General features: G+C 34.8%; 2 protein-coding genes across 8 annotated transcripts in view; both read right to left on the reverse strand.

Moving 5' to 3' along the window:
* LOC101738819 (glutathione hydrolase 1 proenzyme) overlaps positions 1–22,617 on the reverse strand; it is a 54,485-nt gene that overhangs the window by 4,922 nt on the left and 26,946 nt on the right. For 6 of the 7 annotated variants that reach the window (XM_004932176.5, XM_021351996.3, XM_062669782.1 and 3 more), the window contains 5 exons: positions 19,722–19,946; positions 13,932–14,152; positions 7,683–7,875; positions 6,708–6,911; positions 34–283 (listed from right to left, as the gene is read on the reverse strand). In XM_004932176.5, coding sequence (XP_004932233.1) covers positions 34–283; positions 6,708–6,911; positions 7,683–7,875; positions 13,932–14,152; positions 19,722–19,946 — 1,093 coding nt within the window. Of the gene's footprint in view, positions 1–33; positions 284–6,707; positions 6,912–7,682; positions 7,876–13,931; positions 14,153–19,721; positions 19,947–20,222; positions 21,040–22,617 lie in introns of those variants that run through there. The other variant, XM_012695481.4, reaches the window with a different exon arrangement.
* LOC101738679 (nuclear protein 1) lies at positions 17,219–17,953 on the reverse strand. The gene has a single exon (XM_038012371.2). The coding sequence runs from the start codon at positions 17,843–17,845 to the stop codon at positions 17,624–17,626; it is 222 nt and encodes a 73-aa protein (XP_037868299.1). The 5' UTR covers positions 17,846–17,953; the 3' UTR covers positions 17,219–17,623.

Here is a 22,617-nt window from a genome sequence, read left to right on the forward strand (position 1 = left end):
TGGTAATATTTAATAATATTAACACTGAATTACCTCTTTCAAATCCAGGAACTCCATATCGCCCAATTTAGTGCGGGTCGCGTACGCGTATTTAAATGATTCTATTATTCTATGATAAGTGAGTATCATGTTTTCAGTGCTATTGATGCTGGCCGCATTGAAGCCGTACCCACTCAAGATGTTAAGTATATTCACGAGAATAAGCCCACTGCTGGGCGGCGGTGGGGTGTATAGAGTATCACCGTTGCCCAGAGGCACTGTCATGGGCTCTGTTATTTTAGCTCTGAAAAAAATATTAAATTATTGATCTGTTTTTCCTCTGATAAGTGGATGAGTTCATAGAACGCATGACGCTGTGGATATCGGAGCGCAGAGAAATCATAAGGCGGGTATTTCCCTTTTAAGATTTGAATTTGAATGCAATTGAGATTTCGATTTCATGCTTAAGGCGGGTGGTGGTATTCACATGTGATCCGGTAACCCAGTAATACTGGGTCCCCCTGGTCTCAAAAAAGGAAAAATATTTAATGTGGCATCGATGGTTATGCTATCTGAAATTTCAATAAAATCCGTGTATTTTCCGAGTTTATTGAGTCCAAGACAGATAATATCTGTGGTCCAAGAGGACAGATATAAAGCTGGAGAACTTTTGATTTAAATTCCATCGTTCGCTGTATCATTCGCAGAATAAAATTAAATTGTCGCAAATTGTAATTAGTTCAGTTCCGGTTCCATTTTTATTTTAGTAGATACACATGTTCCAACGTAGTGTGGACTGACTGCTTCTTTGCGTTGACTGCGTGGTAAATTTATTTTTAAAATCCTAATATAGCTAAACGGATAACTACGCTATAAATCTTTTCTGGCAAGGCGTTTCCATAAATAGCCTTTGGAACCTTTCGACATTTTCTTAACGGGTTCTAAAGTGTAGAATACCATTTAAGCACTATAACTTATGTTAAATAGTCTTTAAACGTGGAATTTAAGAATAAATGAGGATAATTTTGAAAAAATAAATAAATTTAAAAATGATATTGTTCTCGACAATATTCCCTCCCTCACTAGAGCAGGAAAATAATGAAAATATAACATATTTTAAAAATTGCGAGTGTCTGTTTCTGTCTGTCCTTCGCAACAGAATCTACATCTTTTTTTTTAAATAAATTGTGTTACTGTACTACTGTAAAACATGTTTGCTGGATTTCTGGGAACAGTTAAAAATTGGTTGTTTACGTAAAATCACAGTTTTTAATCCTCACACAAAGATAGTAAAAGCATAGGTACAAAAATGTTTGCTTTAATAATTATTCAGAGAGTATTTTCTATTTTTTTTATTGCTTAGGTGGATGGACGAGCTCACGGCCCACCTGGTGTTAAGTGTTTACCGGACCCCTTACCCCTACGACGTAATTGCTGCCACCTTCGATCAACAGTTACTATTGTTGATCGAAGGCCACCTAACTCGAGATATAAGTTCTAAGTTTTAACAGTGCAACATCTGTCCTATCCTTCAAACCGAAACGCATTACTGCTTCACGGCAGAAATAGGCAGGGTGGTGGTACCTACCCGTGTGGACTCAAGAAGTTCTACCACCAGTAAGGTAACCGAAACACGTACGAAATAATGCAATCAAATTTAAAACGTAATAACGAAGACGCAAAGAAGAAATTATCGACCTTTTCATATCGGTTGGTAATATTCCACTACTAGTATGATTTATTGGGGTCGATTAAAACCTACTTATGTTGTCACTGTTTGTCGTCGTCTGCACATAATTTTTGTTTACGTTTTATCGCCATTTAAAAAAAACAACCAATTATTAAAACGTATTCGTAATGTGCTCTAATAGAACTAGATTTACGTTTTATTATTGATGGTAGGACGTTTTGCACGGAATATCTAGTGGACTCTGGGAAAGACGAATCCGATAATTTTTGTTAAGGTTTCATCGCCATTAAAAAAAAACAATCAATTATTATACGTACTCGTAATGTGCCCTAGTAAAACTAGATTTACGTTTTACGTCTTGTGAGTCTGTACGGAATATTTAGTAGACTCTGGGAAAACGAATTTGAAGATATTCAGAAATAATTTATTTTTGGGAGAATTAAAAGTGTATTACTTTTTTACTGGCGGTAGGACCTCTTGTGAGTCCGCACGGGTTGGTACCACCACCCCGTCTATTTCTGACATGAAGCAGTAATGCGTTTCGGCTTGAAGGGTGAGGCAGTCGTTGTAACTATACTGAGACCTTAGAACTTATATCTCAAGGTGGGTGGCGCGTTTACGTTGTAGACGTCTATGGGCTCCAGTAACCACTTAACACCAGGTGGGCTGTGAGCTCGTCCACCCATCTAAGTAATAAAAACAAACATACATTAAAAATAAAAGAAAGCAGTTAGGCAATCCAGGCGCTTCGTAACAGAAATCGACGTAATTACTTCAGTGCGCCGCGTAGGGCACCGGTGACCTACACGGCAGTCAAATGATTAAAACGCGAAATTAAGCCGTATAGGCAGTTTTATTTTTGTCTACGATTCGCGAATTCAAAGAAAATACCATAAAGTTCTGGCTTTAAATGTGGAATGGAATTTTCATTGATAAAAAAACGTTTTGCAATCTACATAATATAAATAGTTAAATAGCATTTTGCCATCGAAATTAGGACTCTATAGTTGTTTTACTGCAATAGTTTAGGCGTGGTTCTTTGAATACCACGGAAGGTAAATTAAACACTTATCAAGGTTTTTTTCAATAGACACAGCCCATTGAGTTTCTTGCCGGATTTGCTTAGTGAGTCGCAATTCTGATCCGTTTGTAAATTCTGCGAAGCACTGTTCTTTGCAAGGGCTAGTGTAAGCAAATACTCTAAGGTTGAGCTCATCAGTATACCGATCCGTCTGCGCGTAGCTGCAATAGCTTCTTTGGCTACCAGCAAATAGGTAGGGAAGAAAAGGTTTTATTACTATGTGGTTGAACTTTGAATTTTTCGCGAATGAATTGAGTTCGTCCTCTTTTCATAATAATAAAAAAAAAAAACATAATGTTATTAGAGTTTGTAGTTGTTACAAAAACAATTGTTCTAACATTGTATTCATGAGTAATCGTTTGTTTTTAAACAGTTGTATTCATTGCGTATTCATTGTTTGAAAACGTTATTATGATATTATTGTGAAAATGAACTAGCATTGTTCCGGCAGTTTAATAGAATTATGATGAAATATGGAATAACATATCGTCATGTTTTACATGCTCATGTAACATGCATGTAAATATATTTTTCATGTATTTTACGTCATGTATTTTAACTATACTGAGACCTTAGAACTTATATCTCGAGGTGGGTGGCGCGTTTACGTTGTAGATGTCTATAGGCTCCAGTAACCACTTAACACCAGGTGGGCTGTGAGCTCGTCCACCAATCTAAGCAATATTTTTTTTTTTTATATCGAATGTAGAATGAATTTTCGGTCTACTTGCTCTTAGTGGTTACCGGAGTCCATATACATGAATGAAAATATCAATGTCAATGACCGCCCAACTTGAGACACGAAATTGATGGCTCAAATGAGTCTTGTCTACTGTACTATCGCTAGAAAAACTAGGTTTTAGTATACCTATACATGTCCGTAATTAAAATTATGCTTTCCGATGCTTTGGCTGTTTTAATGACATTATAAGTACCTATAGTATTCCTATGGTAACAATCTATCGTAATACTAAGATCGACATACTAAGGTTAAAAAAGTTATTAAATTGTATCAATGTTCTTATATAAACGGTACGCCTTTTCTTTGACTTTATAATTTGCTGACGAATGAAGTTTGTTAGCAATTGAACGCACTCATAACCTCAATATAATATATATTTAGGTACAACAAAAAATATATTTTGTAAGCATTTCGGTGCAGTTCAATGACATTTTACTAAGTCGGTACATTTGAGAAATTTGTTATATTAGTGTTTAAATTTGAATTTGGAAGTTTAGTTTTAAATTACCTTGTTTTCGGCGGATAGTAAGTAAACAGTACACAATCTTTTTACTTCATCTATTTGCACAAATATATGCATGTACATATATTGGTGCGTAGCTATTTTACTAGGAAATACCTGTTTTTTTTAAATCCAATTTAATTATGTCACTCTCTATAGCATCTTAATTGGATACAATTTGTTTAAAAGAGATTTTTGTTTAAAATTATTTAGAAAATGACATTGTGCTCTATGAAACACAATGGGAATACCCGGGAATACATACGGGACATTTTATATAACATGTATTGACGAGAGATAAAATTATTGAATAACTTTAAAATGCCAGCTTTTTACTAAATCACTTCTTTTACTAATTAATTATTGCCATTGTCTGCTATTATTACCATGAGTCTATATAAATGTGCACTGTGGGCCTAAATTACTATGGCGACCCGGCATTCCCCTTTGACTGCTTATTTTTTATGTACATTTGAGTCGACTATTATCAAAGGCGGCAATCTGACTTTTGGACAATGATTGGTAAATCAGAAAAACGAATTATTGACTTTGTATTCCATTGGCAGTCACAAAACTCTTCGGAACGACATCTTAGATAAATAACAGGTTAACTATTAACCTTTATTTAATGCAGGTTTTGAACCGTATTCTTTGAAGGAGACGATTATATTCAAATCAATCTGTATTGACATATCAATAATTTTTTTTTGTCCAAATACACAGATTGCCACCTTTGATAATAGACGACTCATTTAATAGGCAAGAAAGTACATACAGGCATAATTGACTCACATCACAAGTGGTCAAGAGGTCCTACCACCAGTAACAATAAATAACTAACAATAAATAACAATAAATAAATAAAATAAATACATATATGTAGCAAGAAGGCTTTATACATTACAATTTACCGTGCTTACGAAAACATATAATATTTAAATGTTATATGCAGACAATAATCACACAAATAAAACAGGTTAATAAAAACGTCTTATCGCAGTAGATTTCGTCACATTTAATTACTTTATTATTTGAAAACAAACTGAAATAAGTATTTATAAAATGTTCGCGCGTTTAATGTTTTGATAACGTGTTTATGTAAATGTTATCATAGCAGTATTTTGTTATTTTTCATATCACATTTTTTGTTGTTTACAAAGTATGCTAAATGCGATCAATCATTAAAGTTTAAGATTAGCTTTGCATGATTATTATTGTTTTTTTTGCGTTGTATTTTATTTTATAAACGTTTGTTTATATTATGTAATAGTTTTAACGCAATTTTATAATTTGTTTTTCCTTGGCTTTTCCAAAACATCTTTTAGTTAGGTCATAAAAAATTGTTGAGAATTAGAAATTAATCACATAGTAAAACTTAATAACAGATAAATGTAATAAAGATTTGCGGTAGGCAGCAGCTTGGCTCTGCCCCTGGGATTGCTGAAGTCCATGGGCGACGGTAACCACTCACCATCAGGTGGGCCGTATGCTCGTCTGCCTACAAGGGCAATAAAAAAAAAGTGCAAATGTTCTTTTAACGAACCTAACGATTGGACAGAACAAATTACGACGAACATCAATACTTTATTATTAAACTAGATATGTTTTGAGTATTTTGTCATTATAGCTATATTCATTAACTATCCGATAACGTAGACATAATAAAATGGCTGACTGACTGAATGACATGAAATACACTAATTTGTTGTAAAACTCCAAAATTGTACAATGACAATCTTGCCTATTTCTACCAAAAAACAGACGTTCTTGCAGTGTTTGAAAAGTACGTTGTGCGTGATAAATACAGTAAAAGCTTTGAGAGTATTGTTATCCGTGAATATGTCGCGAGTACACTAAACGCTAAGTAATATGATTGTAAGGGATACATTCCAAGATGGCAAAAAAACATGTAACGTTTTGATTGTATTATTTAGATTTTTAGTTATGTATATCTAATGGTTACGATTGCGATGCTTATACAAGGATGTAATGAACTTAGTAATAGGTTTTAAAAGGACCTTCATTGTGGTGTTCAGCTGGGGCGTTAATAATTTGCCCTACGATCAATGCTTTCGATAATAATACAATTTCTAGCCCATCACTCATCGTGGGTGGAGGCATTCACATTGCGATACCTATGATAATCAACTAAATGTCTCTAATAAACATTCAATACTAGCTACTATGCGCACTCTTCTACCCGTGGATAGTAATGTAAAATAAATAATATATCCTTCAAGTACCATCAATAGCTTTGCAATGTTTCATTGCAAACTGAAGACACGTACGTACAAATAGTACTTATAAGGTGTAAATTTTTAAAATACTTAGTATGTTATCGGAACCTGTTATTTAGTAATAAGTCCTTTTTCGTGGTGATTGATCTTTATATTTCAATTTAAAACTCAGGCGCTTGTCCCAAACACGGTAATCCATTAGTGTCTAATACGACACGTATTTATCCGATTTTTATTAATAGCTTAATAAAAACATCAAAATTATGAAACTATTTTGTTTACGTATTTGTTTCTATCGTAAAAAAATTCTATGTTCATAAATTTTAATGCTATGTTTACCAATTTTATTTAATGAGCTCCAGTGCAGAGAGACTCTCATGATTATACATATTAATTGATGATAGTGAGTGACCTTTTAGTGTTAAGTGACACTACAGATTCACGTTGGCCGCGTTATAAGAAAAATAAAAACTTACTCATAATTTCTCATGTCCTCAGCGGTGATAATACTTCCGATCCTTTTCAGATCTTCAACGAAGTCTTCAGCCAAAGTGCCATTGTACAGGTCGTCTCCGCCATTCTTGGCTATCCTCTTGAACGTATTGCAAAGGGCTTCACTTGGCTTCACGATTGTTCCTGGTCTATGAAACCTCTCCATTGAAGAACTGTAGTACATTTTCCTGAGGGGGAATCCATTTTAGTATACTACTGAATTTATTTACTTACTATTCACTCAATATCGTTCAAGACTTGTTCTGACCGTAGTTAATGAAACAAGTGATCGATAGGTAAAATTTTAACACATTACGTGAAATATCTGTACTAATATATAAATCTACAGTGGTTTTTACGGATGTTCCGTTATAACTACTGAATAATGCATCCGATTGACTTGAAACTCGGTATCCATGTAGAAAATACATGTACTTAATGGATAGGCTAATATTTATATGAGTGTTGGACTCCCTACACCGGTTGCGGGGGCGTTAATGATGAGAATCTTTGTGGGGGTGAGAAATAATAATGTTAATTTTAAATGCCCATCGAAGCGGACGGGTACAGCTAGTACTCTATAAGAACATACGAAACAAGTCTATGGTACAAGAGATTCTTAGTCAGCTCGTCTAACTGCTCCCTGTTTCACAATTCTCAGCTGGACTACGTACCGTACTAATGGTATGAAATTTTGCAATATGCGAAGTAATTATCATATGTACTCGTTTGAACGGCAGGTAGTAATTTTTTCGGCTGTATTGCAGATACTTGATGTCCGAAGATAGACGGGGGCGTTTACCTTTTTGTTGTTGTTGTTGTGGCCAGGGGCCACGAACCTGGTGTTCTGTGAGCTTATATATTTACATAATTTGATTAAGAAGACGCTATGAGAGGATAAAAAAATAAATATATATGTAATTCAGTGTTTAATTTTCCTCAATGTAATGTAGACTTACGCCAAATTGACATCATTCTTCACGTAGGCTCGTGCTTTGTCCAAGGCGTCGTACATAGGTTTGGAAAGTGGGAAGCCCTCGTTGCATATCTGCAGGGTTGGCTCGATTAAACTGTCCCAGGGTAGTTTGCCCCAGCGCCTGTGTGCTGCCCACATACCACGTAGTTCCCCGGGAACTCCAACGGCTAGCGGACCTGTATTCAAATTAAGGCGCTGTTTAACTACAGTAACCGGCGATTAATGCAATATTTAACATCGACCTTCGGAAAGACATACCTAATTGGCTTATTTAGGCTTATTAGAGCGTTATATCTGTCGCACACTATGTGACGTTTGTCAGTCGTTGTACAAATAGGGTTGTGCGATACTAACCGGATTTTGAGTCCTTTCCGAAAGTCGATGTGCAATATTTATCGTCAGGTACTGTACGAAATAAACAAAAAGCAGTGTTTTGGTTGTCTAGTTGTACCTACGTGATGCTATTGAATAACTTAACACAAAAAATACAGCAAAAATAAAAGAAAATGAATGAGATCATGAACTCGACATTTTCGAAAAAGGTATTTTGTTCGTCAATAATAAAGAATAGCCAAACGAACTGATTAAACAAACTGCGTCGTACCATTTAAAATAATCAGTGATAATAAACAAAATATGTTATTCAAATTAAATTGATAGCTAATGTTTAATCTTAAACCGGTTAATATTTAAATGTAATTTTAGATTTCGATTGATTATAAAATCTTTAATATTGATACCGGGTCTAGGTAAATACTAGGTATAAAAATAATCAGGTGCAGCATTAACAAAGTAATCCAATTTTTAATGAAACTTTAAGCTGATGAGTGACTGTATTTAGTCAAATCGCGGTTTGTCAATATTTTGGGAAATAATCTCAGGCATGACCTGTTCAAATTGAATGAACGATCCGTCAAGATTCCGACAGCTTACGGGATCCAGGACAAAATATTTGCGTAAATACTCTATGCATGAAACTTACGCGAGAGACATGAGTGAATGTTTTATGCATTTATGAAAGGCGTATTATGGCTAGTTATCTATAGATCTTCTTGGTCTGGAATAATATTAAATATTTGTTCTTAATTTCCCATACGCCATAGGGGTTTTTGCACGGTCCTTCTTTTTATATGGGATGGCGTGCGTGTAGTGCCATTTCTCGTAGACACTTCAAGGCTGATAAAACACAGAAGATGGAAATTCATTCCAGGATCAGGTAGGTAGGAAAATTGATTTCTTGAAACGTAATGCGAATAAAGAAGAAGAAAGAAGAGCGATTTTTTTTTATTTTTTTTTTTTGTTGGAATTAACTCTGTTCGGTTGGCTTTTTCATGCGTTCGGTTTGTCATGAGTCGGTTGCACCACCTCATCAATTAACAACCCTGTCCGATAGGTCAACCGATAAATGACGCACACATCATATTCGTTCGTGCTGTTACGAATGTCCTATGCACCTCTTTTTTTATTGCTTAGTCGGGTAAAGAACTCATAGCCCACCTATGTGAAGTGTTTACCGGACCTCATAGACATCAAAAAAGTTAATGTCGCCTTCCCACCCACCTTGAGTTTTAGTATAATGGCTGCCCTTCCCTTTTTATCGTAACGTATTACTGCTAAAACTAAAACGGCCTCATCATCAAAGACGAATGCAGACAACCATTTCCAGATACCCGCTGGAAAATCCATAGGCAAGAAGACTAATAAATAGTGTCTATATTTTTGTATATAATTTTTGCCACGTACCATCCGGCTATGGAATGAGCTCCCCTCCACGGTGTTTCCTGAGCGCTATGACATGTCCTTCTTTAAAAGAGGCTTGTGGAGAGTATTAAGCGGTAGGCAGCGGCTTGGCTCTGCCCCTGGCATTACTGAAGTCTATGGGCGACGGTAACCACGAAACTCACGACGGCTACTCAGGTGGGCCGTATGCTCGTCTGTCTACAAGGGCAATAAAAAAATGTATGTATGTCTAATTCGGGCGACAATTACACCGCAACAAAGTCTATAGAGTCATCTGTCAAGTTCAGATCGCACAATGATTCAAAAGAATAGAATACAACCGTCTGATATCGGTAGAGAGATAATCATTGGCACAATTGCCAACCTCAGCCTCGAGGCGCATTAGCTGAATACGACGACTGGTGAAACCGTGTAGATATCGGTACGAACCAGATCCGAGAGAAAGCTTTTTGGAGAAATCCGTGACGTTTGACTGTAACAAGAGCTCAGATTTCAGACTTAGGCTTGGTAGTGGCTAAATTGTTATATTTACTTATTTATTTACACGCTAACTATACATTTACTTATGTATTTATATGGTTTATTAAACTGTTTAGTTGATGCTCCCTATAAATTATTATTAAAAAGTCTTGTGATTGGCGGGTGTACAGTCTAATTTTTTTTATTAATTTTTTTACCTATGCTGGTAAGCTGGGGCCTATGCCTGTGAGACCGGGCGAGTAGGTGAGCTCACGGGGCTCTAACCTGAGGATGTTGCTTGCACTAGCCCTAGCAAGAGCCCTTCCTATAATTAGAGCCCTTCCCTTCATAGAATCTACCACCGGCTCGGAAACGCGACCCACTGAGAAGATTCGGCGAGACTAAGTTTGTTGTATCTGTTAATTTGCTTGCCGAACCCTTCGTCGCTTCGCTTCGCGTCGCTTCGTTCGATGGGTTTGACGGAAACAGTGACCGGTGCTTGAGGTACCTAAAAGCACCGATAGTGGGTCGGGAGGACACGAAATGACGTGAGGGTCCGAAGTGATTACAAGAGATATACACATCATATCACGTGGATACTGTCACATACCTTGAGATATGAGGTAAAAGTGTCCATTATGTTACCCTAGCTGTTATCCGTGGCTTCGTGCGCGTGGTTATAGAAGGAAAAGTGTCCACGTAGTTTCCCGTGAGATTGAGATATTTTTTCGGGATAAAAGGCCTATGTCACTATCTCGATCCAAAACTATTACTTCAAAAAAAACCATGTCATGCTGTTGCTTTGTTTCAACGTGGAAGAAGGACAACAAACAAACTTTCACATTTATAGTATTAGAAATGGTATGGAAGTATTTATATAGGTATAGTATAGATATGAGTTGTTTACGTATATTTGTAGTTATCTATTGGAAAATATTTATATACGTATAACTACGCATGTATTTACATTATTTTAACTTGCGTACTATTAAAATTAAGAGTGCGATTTTGTATTTGGCTTATTATTATGAATTACTGCATCTATAACTAGATCTGAAATGCATACTTTCCTTTCGTGACTATTTAACGGTTGTATGGAAGAGATTGCTTTTAGTGATAAGTTAGCTCATTGTAGGTATTTTAATGTTTTTCGTTTATAGCAATGTTATTTCTAAATTAAGTCAGAGTTAATCACGGATATTATGAATTATGAAATATTTTATGAAAATTACAAAGTTACAAATACACTTATAATCTGTCTTCTCCTTCTATAAGTAATATACACTGTTAGTCGATAGTTATAGCAATCGAATCATTTCCGGAACGCCAGCGCCCCACCTGGGATTCCGTCCTAATCTTAGTTATTATAATTATATTTATATAGTTATCATATTTAAAATTGGAACGCTATTGTAATGTTAAGATTAGATCGAATCAGAAGATTTATCAGACAGAAGTATCTTTTAGCCTTCATAGATTACACCGAATGTACCTACATATATCAATAAAAAATAGTGTTTGTATGTATGTTTATTGCATAGACGTTTCTAATTCATATCAAATCAAATCAAAATCAAATAAAAAAAAAAATATTCAACATAAATGAAAGTACATACTTATAGATATGCTGTTGGTCCTCAAGGTAGGCTTCGTCCTAATGACATTATCATACGATAGAAAGCTCATGTTTTTCTACAATTATCGACAGTGACAGCGGAGTCCGATCGGGTTTTACCAGTTTGAAATAGTTAACATTGGCTTTAAAATAATAATTACTAACGGGTATAGTAGAACCTGTAGAACTAGCTTACGCTGATGTTCTGACCGATTTCAGTAATAATTGTATGTGATTTTATTGGATGATTTTGTATTTTCTAAAGAAGAAAAAAACAGTGTTGATCTTTTCCAATAACCTAATTTGAGCAGTGAAAAAAATGTATATTCGTAGTCATTCTGAAGTGGTGTCGCTTATAAACGAACACTTTTTTCTTTTTTTTTTCGTTTGTACTATGAAATATTAATCATTACGATTAAATGTTAATCGTGAACATTAATCTACTACGGAACCCTGCATGCATTTTCCCGATTTTGTTAAACTTTGCTGATACCGAAATAAGCAGCTTAATCCTATCACACCATCTATAACGTAACATCAAAACTAAACCTGACGACATAGAGTTCAATATTGAATAGCTACCATATTAATCAGTTCCGCAAAATAATTTGTCATTCGTATTTCGAATAACACTTGTGTCTTTGTCTTTTGTTATTAGTAAATAAATCATGTCATTGTACGATTGAATTCAATAAAATTTCCGAAAAGCACACATCGTGTTCAAACAGACATCGGACTCTGTGAACAGAATAAGGACGTCCAACTTTTTATTTATTTAATTTAATATTAAAAAATATCAACATTATATATTCAAAATTCTCTGATTTATAACAGCGCAAAGTGGTGTCTTGATAATTTAGTAAAAAACACAAAATATATTAATTATTGCATTTCTCTTAAGCGAAAATAATTTTAAGTATGTTCTTAATTAAAAACTTGATCGAAATAATAGAAAGAGAGAGAAAAGAGAGATAATAGAAAGAGAGAATCTGTAAGAACATTAATTTCATGCCTTATAGGTAGCAATATACATTATTATATGTCATGTCATTATTTTGATTTTAATTTTCACACACATTAACATGTCGAATGTTGATTCAAAGTAAAATGCATTATTTACTGAATAATATTATTAACTAGGCCTAGACTAGGTCTAGACTAGGGTTTTGGTCAATATGATATTACTCAAATATCAAATTAACCAATTCAGAGAGTAACAAATCTGAAATTCAACAAAACTGACATAAGTATGCGTACTTAATTGAAATTATTATCTACAGTTTTAGAGAAACAAGTCAGTAAAAGAATGTAGTTGAATTATTACTCACTAATTTCATTAGTTTAAGTTTGATTAAGTAATAATGAGAAAAACTAAAAAGAAAACTGAATGTCTTACGAAAAATAAACAATTTTTTGTCACTACTTAAAGTGTCATCGTAAAACCATTCCAAATTATATACATTAAATAAATATTAGTAATAGTAAATAATAGTACTTCAATCACAAAAAAATATAATTTATTTTTGAACGGCACCTCTTTTTAAGTCAATATTTCTTTAAATAGTGTTCGTTCTGGTTCAGAACAATAACATAAAAACAAATAATATTAAGCACATGATTATTACATACCTAAAAACGTATTGAAAAGGAATGATTACGGTGATAATTTGGTTTTATTATTCATTGATAACGTTATATTTTTTTGGGTCAAACACAGTGTTAATAACAAAGCATTTGTTTTACATTATTGTACTGGTTAGGAAGACGACCTCCATACTCGTTTGGGGTTCCGGTTACCTTGGACATCACGACGTGAATTATGCCACCCGCTTTGACACATGAGGTCGCATTCTCAATTGTACAACCACGTGAAGAAATGGGGTGATGCTCTGTGACCTATGTCACTCCAAAGTTAAATATAGTACATAAATATACTATAGTATATATAGTACATATACATATATAGTATATAGACAATCGAAGGGATGTTAACGAAATATTGTTTTAAATATCTGATTTACGAACGATACTAATCATTCTGAAAAACGTGTTTCTTACACAATTTATTCTTATCTAGAAATTCGTTAAAAAATTTTTTATCGCTTCATTAATATTTCTGAGTCACGTATAATCTTCGTGACTACATTAAAATACATGGACTGTGTCAAAATGATTTCACAAGTTGATTCTATTGTTTCTGATTCACGATATTAGTAATTTTTCGTTCACATAAATTGTTGCATTTCAAGGAACTGGTAAAGATATTTTTCAAAATAATCCAGTTCCGTTTTCTTCAGTGATAACAAAACGACGAAATAAAGAATAAAATTTAATATGTAAATGATTCTAAATGCCAGTGATTATGGTCGAATTTCGATTTTTCAACGGAAACGATTTCATTTTAATATGATAGCATACCTTTAGAAGCCTTTGTGAAGTCTCCGTTGAACATGTCAACAGTAGCGGCGGCAGGAGCCTTCTCCCTGGCTATCACGGTGTACGCCTTCTCCTCTTCTTTAATATAAACGGTCATGAAGAATCCACCCCCCAGACCCATGCTCTGCTGATTCCGTAGACTGTTGCAGAACATGGCGGCGATCGCTGCATCCACCGCTGAGCCATTCTTCAGCAGGATTTCTCTATTGAAAACATTCAATTTTATTAATACGCTTTTTATTAGCTTCAGACGTATGTATGTTTGAACATGATTTTGACCCCCTTCAAAACGTCGGATTAACTCGAAATTCGGTATACTTATTAAGGACCGATGACAAATCAATAATAAAAAAAGATTGAAAAAATTGAAATTCAACTAAAAATAGAAAATAAATTTTAATAAATTTGAATTAAAAATAGTGTAAGAAAAAATGATTGTATTGTCAAAAAGCGTGGGGTGCTTTTCAGGATATTATCAAAATAACCCTTCTACTCATATCTGTTCATAAAATATTTATAACTACTTATACCATGCACTCCACGCTTTTTTTACAATAAAATCATTTTTTCTTACACTATTTTTAATTGAAATTTATTAAAATTTATTTTCCAATATTTTAGTTGGATTTTCTATAAAAGCGTATTTTGTTAGTTTTTTTAAACTATTATTTATTCATTTGAGGTTTCGTAAGAATCAGATACATAATTAGATATGTTATTATTAATCATTTAAAATATACAAAGTCACCAATAGTTTGTTGACGTCAGTGCCTACAAAAACACTTATAAAGAAAAGCTACGCAAGCAATAAATAATATGCTCATCAATATTTATAGTTTCTGAGAACGTCTGCTTTTATTTTGTCAAATAAAGTAATACGCAAATTTGTTAAATTCTATTTGTGTATTCATCTATTATGACTATATCGTTGCACGGCAATTTCACTTGTTTTTCCATGAATATAAGGATGATATTTGGACTGCCTGCGTTAAATTCCGGTTTGTATCTTTTGTTTTGTTTTGTTAGTGACGTGGATATTCTATTTCTAAATGCAATGCAAGCTTTTCTCGCTCCTTCCTATTTATATCAGCCGGTCCGAGACTTCATTTACCTAGTTTTATTAGTGCCAAGGAAACCGACCTAAATATTTTATACGCGGTAAATAAATAGGAACATGAAAAATATGCGGAATACGCGAGTGGGTTGATATTTCATCAGGTTGTTTTATATCAACTAAGCTCCGTCTTTTTTCTATTGGTCATATGCTGTCCCTGGCAACCTTGGAGTATGTATAAGAAGCCCACTTAAACTGATCCAGTCTATCTGCGAAGCACTGCTCTTGCTAGGGTCAGTGTTAGCATCACTCCGGTTTGAGCCCCGTGAGCTCACCTACTAGTTAAGGTTACGCTTAAATAGCCTCTCAAGGCTATCAGCTTAGGTAGGATAAAAAAAACCAGTATTTCGAAATATTATGTCTTTATAGATATATCATTATATGTATATAGGTGTAAAAAAGTTGCATTAAAACACTTAGTCTTATAAATATCTAGTCAGTATATTAAGGCAAAATTATCAAATTTAGTAAATGAAACGTTTTATTCATTTATTGCAGAAACAGGTGAACTAGTTCACGATCCGTTTGGTGTTAAGTAGTTCCCAGAGCTCATAGATATCACAATGTGAATTCTGCGAGCCGTTTTGAGTTAGAAGGTTGAAATTTCAATGTTATTGTGCATTATAACGGCTGTCCTGCTCTTTGAACCGAAACTAATGTCTGCAAAACAAGCAGGATGGTGTTTACTACACATGCGGGCTCACGACACGTCCGGCCATCAATAAAATTTCATTTAAAATGTGACTTAATACACCTAACTATAAACCGATACTCTTTACGATATTATTATCAGTAAATGACTCATGGCACCCATTTATTTACCGATAAATTTAAATATGTTTTCTCGAAATAGCTGCGTACCTCATGTTTACATAAGACAATGTTTACTAACACTGTATTCATTGGGAATTTTTTTTAACGGCTTTTGGTGAGTGAGAGTCGCTCATGGACATCAGCAATGCCAGGGGCAGAGCCAAGCCGCTGCCTACCATTATGTAGCTTATTTGAGTTTATAGTTCATATTATAGTTCATATTATATCCAATTTTCTGTTAACTTCACTTTTTTATGTCTGTTCTATAGCTTTCAAACTTAGATTTTAGGTTAATTTGATATATACCTAATGTATATAGAGATAAGATATATATAAGTATAATTCTAAGTTAAAAACTTAAAATTATCATTGCTAAAAAGGTAGGTAATTAATGATAAATTTCGAGCTAAAAAATTAATAAATCCATTATTTTTATATGAAACTAAATAATGTAGCAAAAGCAACGGGAAGGCTTAGAAGAATTAGTAGAATTAGAGTAATATAAAATGAAGACTTTTATATTATTAAATCGAACATTTTAATTCTAAACTACTCAATAACTCTAATTCAATAACTCGTATTTCAATTTCAAATGTTCGTATGTTCAAATACATATTGATATCGACAGGTATCAGATATTTATATTTTTGGGAAGGGGAGACTAAAACAGGGTAAAAAATTGTTTTTCTTGATGTAAACAGTTTATCTTTAGTACTCATGTAGCTGAATTCAATTTACCTTATAAGAAATTTATACCTAGATGAAAATAACTCGTACTTACATACATACAACATTACTAAAGTGAACGGTCTGATGTTTTTACACATATATGTACCTAAATAACTACACGTTCCATTACCTATCCAATTGTGTATGTGTCGGTAATATGTGTTTGTTACTTTATTAATCTAAATATTACTTTGAAATAACTGCAGCTGTGTTATTGAAATGCTATTGTTTTTGTGTTACAAAGATGCAAGTGTTTTATCGCCGTTGTTGGCGAGCACACCTGGAATTTCATGTTCCAATAAGATACAAAAATATGAGTTTATTACTTTTCTGTTAGTTTGTCTTTTTTGTTTATGAATATATATTTACATTTCCACCTCTGGAAACACGTTTGTATTTTCTACGACGCAGTTTAATCGAATATCGAGTATCGTAGCGATGATAAACAGTGCGACAAGGCCAGCTACCTCGCTGTCTGCCGTCTTCACTCAAGGTTACCTTTGTGTATAAACATAGGCCAGTTGGCGTTTCTAATAGTACCTATTCTGCGCACACGGCAACGACCTCGCCGCCGCCGCCCATACCACTCCAAGAGATCAATAATAAACACATCTTATGTAACTATAATTTATTAGTCTTAAAATTAATTATTACAGTCCATCGAGTATCTCGGAGAGATAAATTAAACATATAATAATTTTACTAGGAATAATAACACAGCAGTTCCGGGCTCACGAGCCCATTATTCGAGATCAGACACTGGAACGGTGTTACGTCCAAAATATACCGACTTACTGCTTGGCTCATTTGTGGCGTTGTCCCGTTCTAAATCGCAGCCTCTGTGAGTGGGCGAAGTAGAAATTTTGTGTGAGCAAAAAAACGCCTAGGATGTTCCATCGATCTCTGAGACGAGCATCCACCCGAACACTCCTCGGGTATCCGCAATAGCGTCCTCCTTTCGTTTGGCAACTCAATAGTCCTTCTGCTAGCCATAGTTGTCTATTGATCAGCAATCCATCTAGTGTTTGGTGTTTGAAGTCTTCTTGTTGTGCTCGGCGTTCATGAGTTTCGTGACGATCTTTCTCGAATGCCCGGACGGATCGAAGTGGTTGGTGTGTTCAGACGCTTCTTTCTTGGTGCGCTGCTTACCACCGTGGCCCGTGAAAATGTGCTTGTCGTGGTCGAAATTATAGTAGTCGTATTCGTCAAAGAATGCTTCTGACATATTTACGTTTGGCATTTGGTATTAATATTAAATACAGAAATCACAACGGAAACGTCGTGTTGACAGTGTTACTTTGAATTTTGTCGGACAAAATGTTCGTAGTGCTAGTTGAGCCGCCGGTTATATAGGCCGGCGAAGACACGTCATTGACCGCATGCGCGTCGATAACATTCTGGAAATGTGATTGGCTGTTGCAATCGCAACGAAGTTTGTGCGAGCGCTACGACCCGGTTTTGAGTCACCTTCTTACGTATGCGTATGTGTGAATGCCGATTGAGGATACCAGCTTAGAAACGAAAAAATACAAACATTTTGGGTATTCAATTTAATCCGCGTCTAACAAACATTTTTATTAAGTGTTTAATTAATGTTAGCGCATGTCATTTTTTTTCCTATCTATGTCGATAGCCTTGAGAGGCTATTTCAGCTTTGCCCTAACGTGTGTAGGCGAGCTCACGGGGCTCAAACCGGAGTGTTGCTAACACTGACCCTAGCAAGAGCAGTGCTTCGCAGAATCTACCACCGGGTCGGAAACGCGACCCACTGAGAAGATCCGGCGACAAGCGCTTATACGTAATTTCACCTAATGTCTCAATGTATGAGGTAGTAGTCACGTTGTGGTATGTAACAGATTCAGTAGCTGTTCAAAGGCAAGTGCGCCATGAATTCGTTTGCCGATTGATGCTAATTAGAATTTTGTTGTTTACGAAATAATCTAAATTTTATCTGACAAACTATTCTCTGGAAGTCCATATGTTTCAAATTACAGCTTGAACATTGAAGATCATTCTTATCAAATTAATCAGTCATTCACTTGTTATGTTCGCCACAATTTTACGTTTTTAATATGAAAATATATAAAAATTTTCATAACGATCTAATCGAAAGAAGAAAGAACGATTCAAATTTCCTACTTCCCGAAAAAAAAATTTCTCCCCAACGTTACTCTTAAAATATTATAGTTTGCGGGAATTATATTCTTGTGGTAACATTATTTGTAATTATCAATGTGTGTATTACCTGACTTGAGCTTGTTTTGTGAATAATAATATCAGGTGGGCGATGAAGGTAGGCACTTTTGCAATAGACGTTTTTAATTATTTTAGTCACCACTGCTGCTCTCTGGTATCGAATAGTTAAAGCTTTTTTTATTATTTTGTTTTTATTTTTATTTTACCACAATACGATTAATCGGAAATTGGATTAGGTGTGCAAATTTAATATGGCAAAAGTACACATATTAGCGATATGTAGGAAAGTTCATGATTTTCAAACTGTTTTTAAGACAATTTCACCATACTACTGCGTATTTTACTACTATTTCGAAATAAGGCCTTATGCTGCTTGCTACCTGATAATGTGCTAATCTTATAATAGAGCTTTTTTTGGAACAGGGCGCCTTTTTACTAGGAGCCATGTGAAAACTAAATTATGTGATGTCTCAAAATTTATTTGCTATATTTATGAAACAGGCCTGCAATGTTATGCAAAGCTCAAAAAGCATTGATATTTAAAAATTATGTATATTTTTTTTTATTCAACCTTTTTAACACTAGCTGACTCGGCAGACTTCGTAGTGCCTCAATCGATAAATAAAAGACCTAAACTTTAGTACAAAATAAACCTAAAGCAAACAAACGGAATCCGTCCGACGGGGGACACATCAAAAGGAAAACCACATTGCTATTGTTATTTATTTCCAAGCATTTTCATATTTATTTACCTTTTAAACCTTCTCTAGACTTCCACAAATAATTCAAGACCAAAATTAGCTAAATCGATTCAGCCGTTCTCGAGTTTTAGCGAGACTAACATATATAGAGATTACCAAAATTTCGATCTTTGGCTTAGGGCATATCATTAGAATACATTGTTTTATTTAGGTACACACCTGCCGATCTGTGAGCATTGCGGCGAGTCCGTGCAAACAGCCGCTTTTTGAAACACGTGTAAAGTTGATGCTGAAGGTTTCAATGGTTCTATAGGGTCCGGCGGATTCGCCAAACGATGTGCCGCCTTGTAGTCTGCACCGCCTATGAAGTAACCGGCCAGTCCTAATGAAATAACGAGGACGACGAGCCCCGCAATTGTCAACTTGGTCTTCGTTTTATAAGGCCTGAAAAGAATAACACGAGTTAGATAAACGCCATCTATTATCGAATAGGAGTAGTTAAGTAGAGAATTATAAAAAAGTCGAGTTAGAATTAATGAATAGGATCTTGTTTTTTTTTACATATCACACTGTATTATTATAAAATAAAAATAAAAAAATATTCTGTCTATTTTTTGTTGTGTTTAAAGTTCGTCACGAAATCAAATGTTGGGTCGTATATTGCCAGTTACATTCCATTGACGTTTTTATTTTAATTTTTTGTTACATGTAAGTACTCACTTTCTTGGATAATCATCGTCATCATTATTAAAATTGCCTTGAAAAATTGTAAACCTGTTAATAGGCGCCACTAAACGTATTCTATCCATAGGCAGATCATCAGAATGAGTGCTTATAAAATTTCTTCTATGCAAACCAGCACTGAGAGAATGTTCCATTATTTACGTCCTTATCACTGTTTTAATTGGAAAACAAACACAAACAAGTCCTTGAGGATGTTTTTCAAGGCAAATACAATGCCATCGGCACTGTTGCAGTCATAATTCAACCGAAACTATAAATTATCCTTAATTGTGAATGATTTATGAGAGATGACACTAGAAATAGCCTGTAACTGGGCTAAAGTGAGGCCGTGATTTGGCAGGTGGTTACGCAGTGAACTTGCTTGCGGGCAACTGGAAAATCGATAGCTGAACAGCTGTTAAAGTTTCAGTTCAGACTTTCCGAGTTTCTGTTTTGTTTCACTAGATGGAGCTACACGCTTAGAGTTTTTAATATTCGTAATAACGCGGGAGTAATACAGATTTTCTCCTAAATAACGTTTATTGTGCAAGCGGGATAACGAGTTAAGTATGTCCACTTTGAGGTAATGAGGTCTAACTCTTAATTGTATGGTATTAACGGCTGAATTCCTTTGATACTGGAATGCATGACAGCTCCGCGATAGAAATAGTAATCAATCATTTAGATACATGTATATGGTCTACAAACGAGTTAGCTGTTTCTAAAAATGTTCTTCAAAAAGTATCTTCAAGGGATCGAGTCGTTAAAAAGACAAACATAATCTTGATTACGAAATATATGCTTGATAATATTATAATATAATGCCAGTCTATCATTTGTAATGAAGGACACTTCCGCACTAACACTTGTACTTATACTAAATTTATTATTCTGTTCGATCAATTTAATGGCAAAGAATGGTATTTTGTTATCGTAAAACAATTCATTCGTTGCACAGTACTATCATTTGAATTTTTTTTTTACGAAAATTCATTATACCAAAATAATATATCGGAACTTTTGTGATTTTTTTTCCTATTCGATGGTAGACTACCGTGATATTTCAACTACGCTTGTAAGCGGCCTTTTTTATTTATTGCTTAGATGGGTGGACGAGCTCACAGCCCACCTGGTGTTAAGTGGTTACTGGAGCCCAGGGACATCTACAACGTAAATGCGCCACCCACCTTGAGATATAAGTTCTAAGATCTCAGTATAGTTACAACGGCTGCCCCACCTTTCAAACCGAAACGCATTACTGCTTCACGGCAGAAATAGGCAGGGCGGTGGTACCTAGCCGCGCGGACTCACAAGAGGTCCTACCACCAGTAATTACGCAAATTATAACTTTGCGGGTTTCATTTTTATTAAACTATGTTATTCCTTCACCGTGGAAGTGAATCGTGAACATTTGTTGAGTACGTAATTCATTAGAAAAATTGGTACCCGCCTGGGATTCAAACACAGAATTTGCTAACAATAGCAAGAGTAGTGCTTCACAGGATCTACTACGGGAACGAATCGCGACCCACTGAGAAGATCCAACGAGAAACTCAGTGGATGAGTTTAATAAGCCGTAGAACATGACTTATTTACTCATGTGAGTCCTGATTTCCGGTACGAGCAGCAGGGTTCTGTACCGATAATTCTTGAGCAAAATCTTCGGTATAGCTACCTACGAGAGTTGTTCTTGTAAAATAACTTATTCCCGAAGACATTGGAGTTCATAAAAAATGTTAACTTTAAATTTTAACTTTAACTAAATGTATCAAATTTTATATTACGTGTAGATATTTTTTCTGTGTACCTACTCGAAAAGTTTTGTTGGGGTATCACGATGACTTGTCGTCTCTAGAACGATGTGTTACTTATCCATTTATGGCAAAGCGCTGTGCTAATTGTATGTCCTCCGTGATTACACATAAACTGAATACGTGTTATTATTTCGATTTTATTACACTCAAATAATTTAATATCGAACATACTAGATTACAGTGTGGAAATGCTTAACAGTCTCTTTAATTACATTAATAAATTAACTAGCTCAGACGTTAAACGGAGCATAGATAGTAAGTACATGACTTCCACTGATAATCCGGCAAAATTTCAAATGTTCATATCGGTTGTATTTTTCAAGCCGGAACGCAACTCTTCTTCGTGCCAGAAGTACCTATATATAGGTCCTTATAGGGACAATACGCTCTACCACCAGAGTTATACCGTTTTCTTAGAAACAGGTCACTATCTCAATCCCATAAATGTTTAAGGGTGTTCGCGCTAAGCAACAAAAGTGAATATTTAACATCGGGTGACTCATCATGATGATAAGAACGAGGATGTTAAAGGATCAGGGTGAGCTCATGAACGCCATGAGGATATTGAAAAAAAAACC

This window comes from Bombyx mori, chromosome 8, assembly GCF_030269925.1.
Source record: "Bombyx mori chromosome 8, ASM3026992v2".
Classification (NCBI taxonomy): Eukaryota; Metazoa; Arthropoda; class Insecta; order Lepidoptera; family Bombycidae; genus Bombyx; species Bombyx mori.

Coding starts and splice junctions, on each gene's coding strand:
- LOC101738679 (XM_038012371.2), bottom strand. CDS start 17,845: ATGCCAAACGTAAATATGTCAGAAGCATTCTTTGACGAATACGACTAC.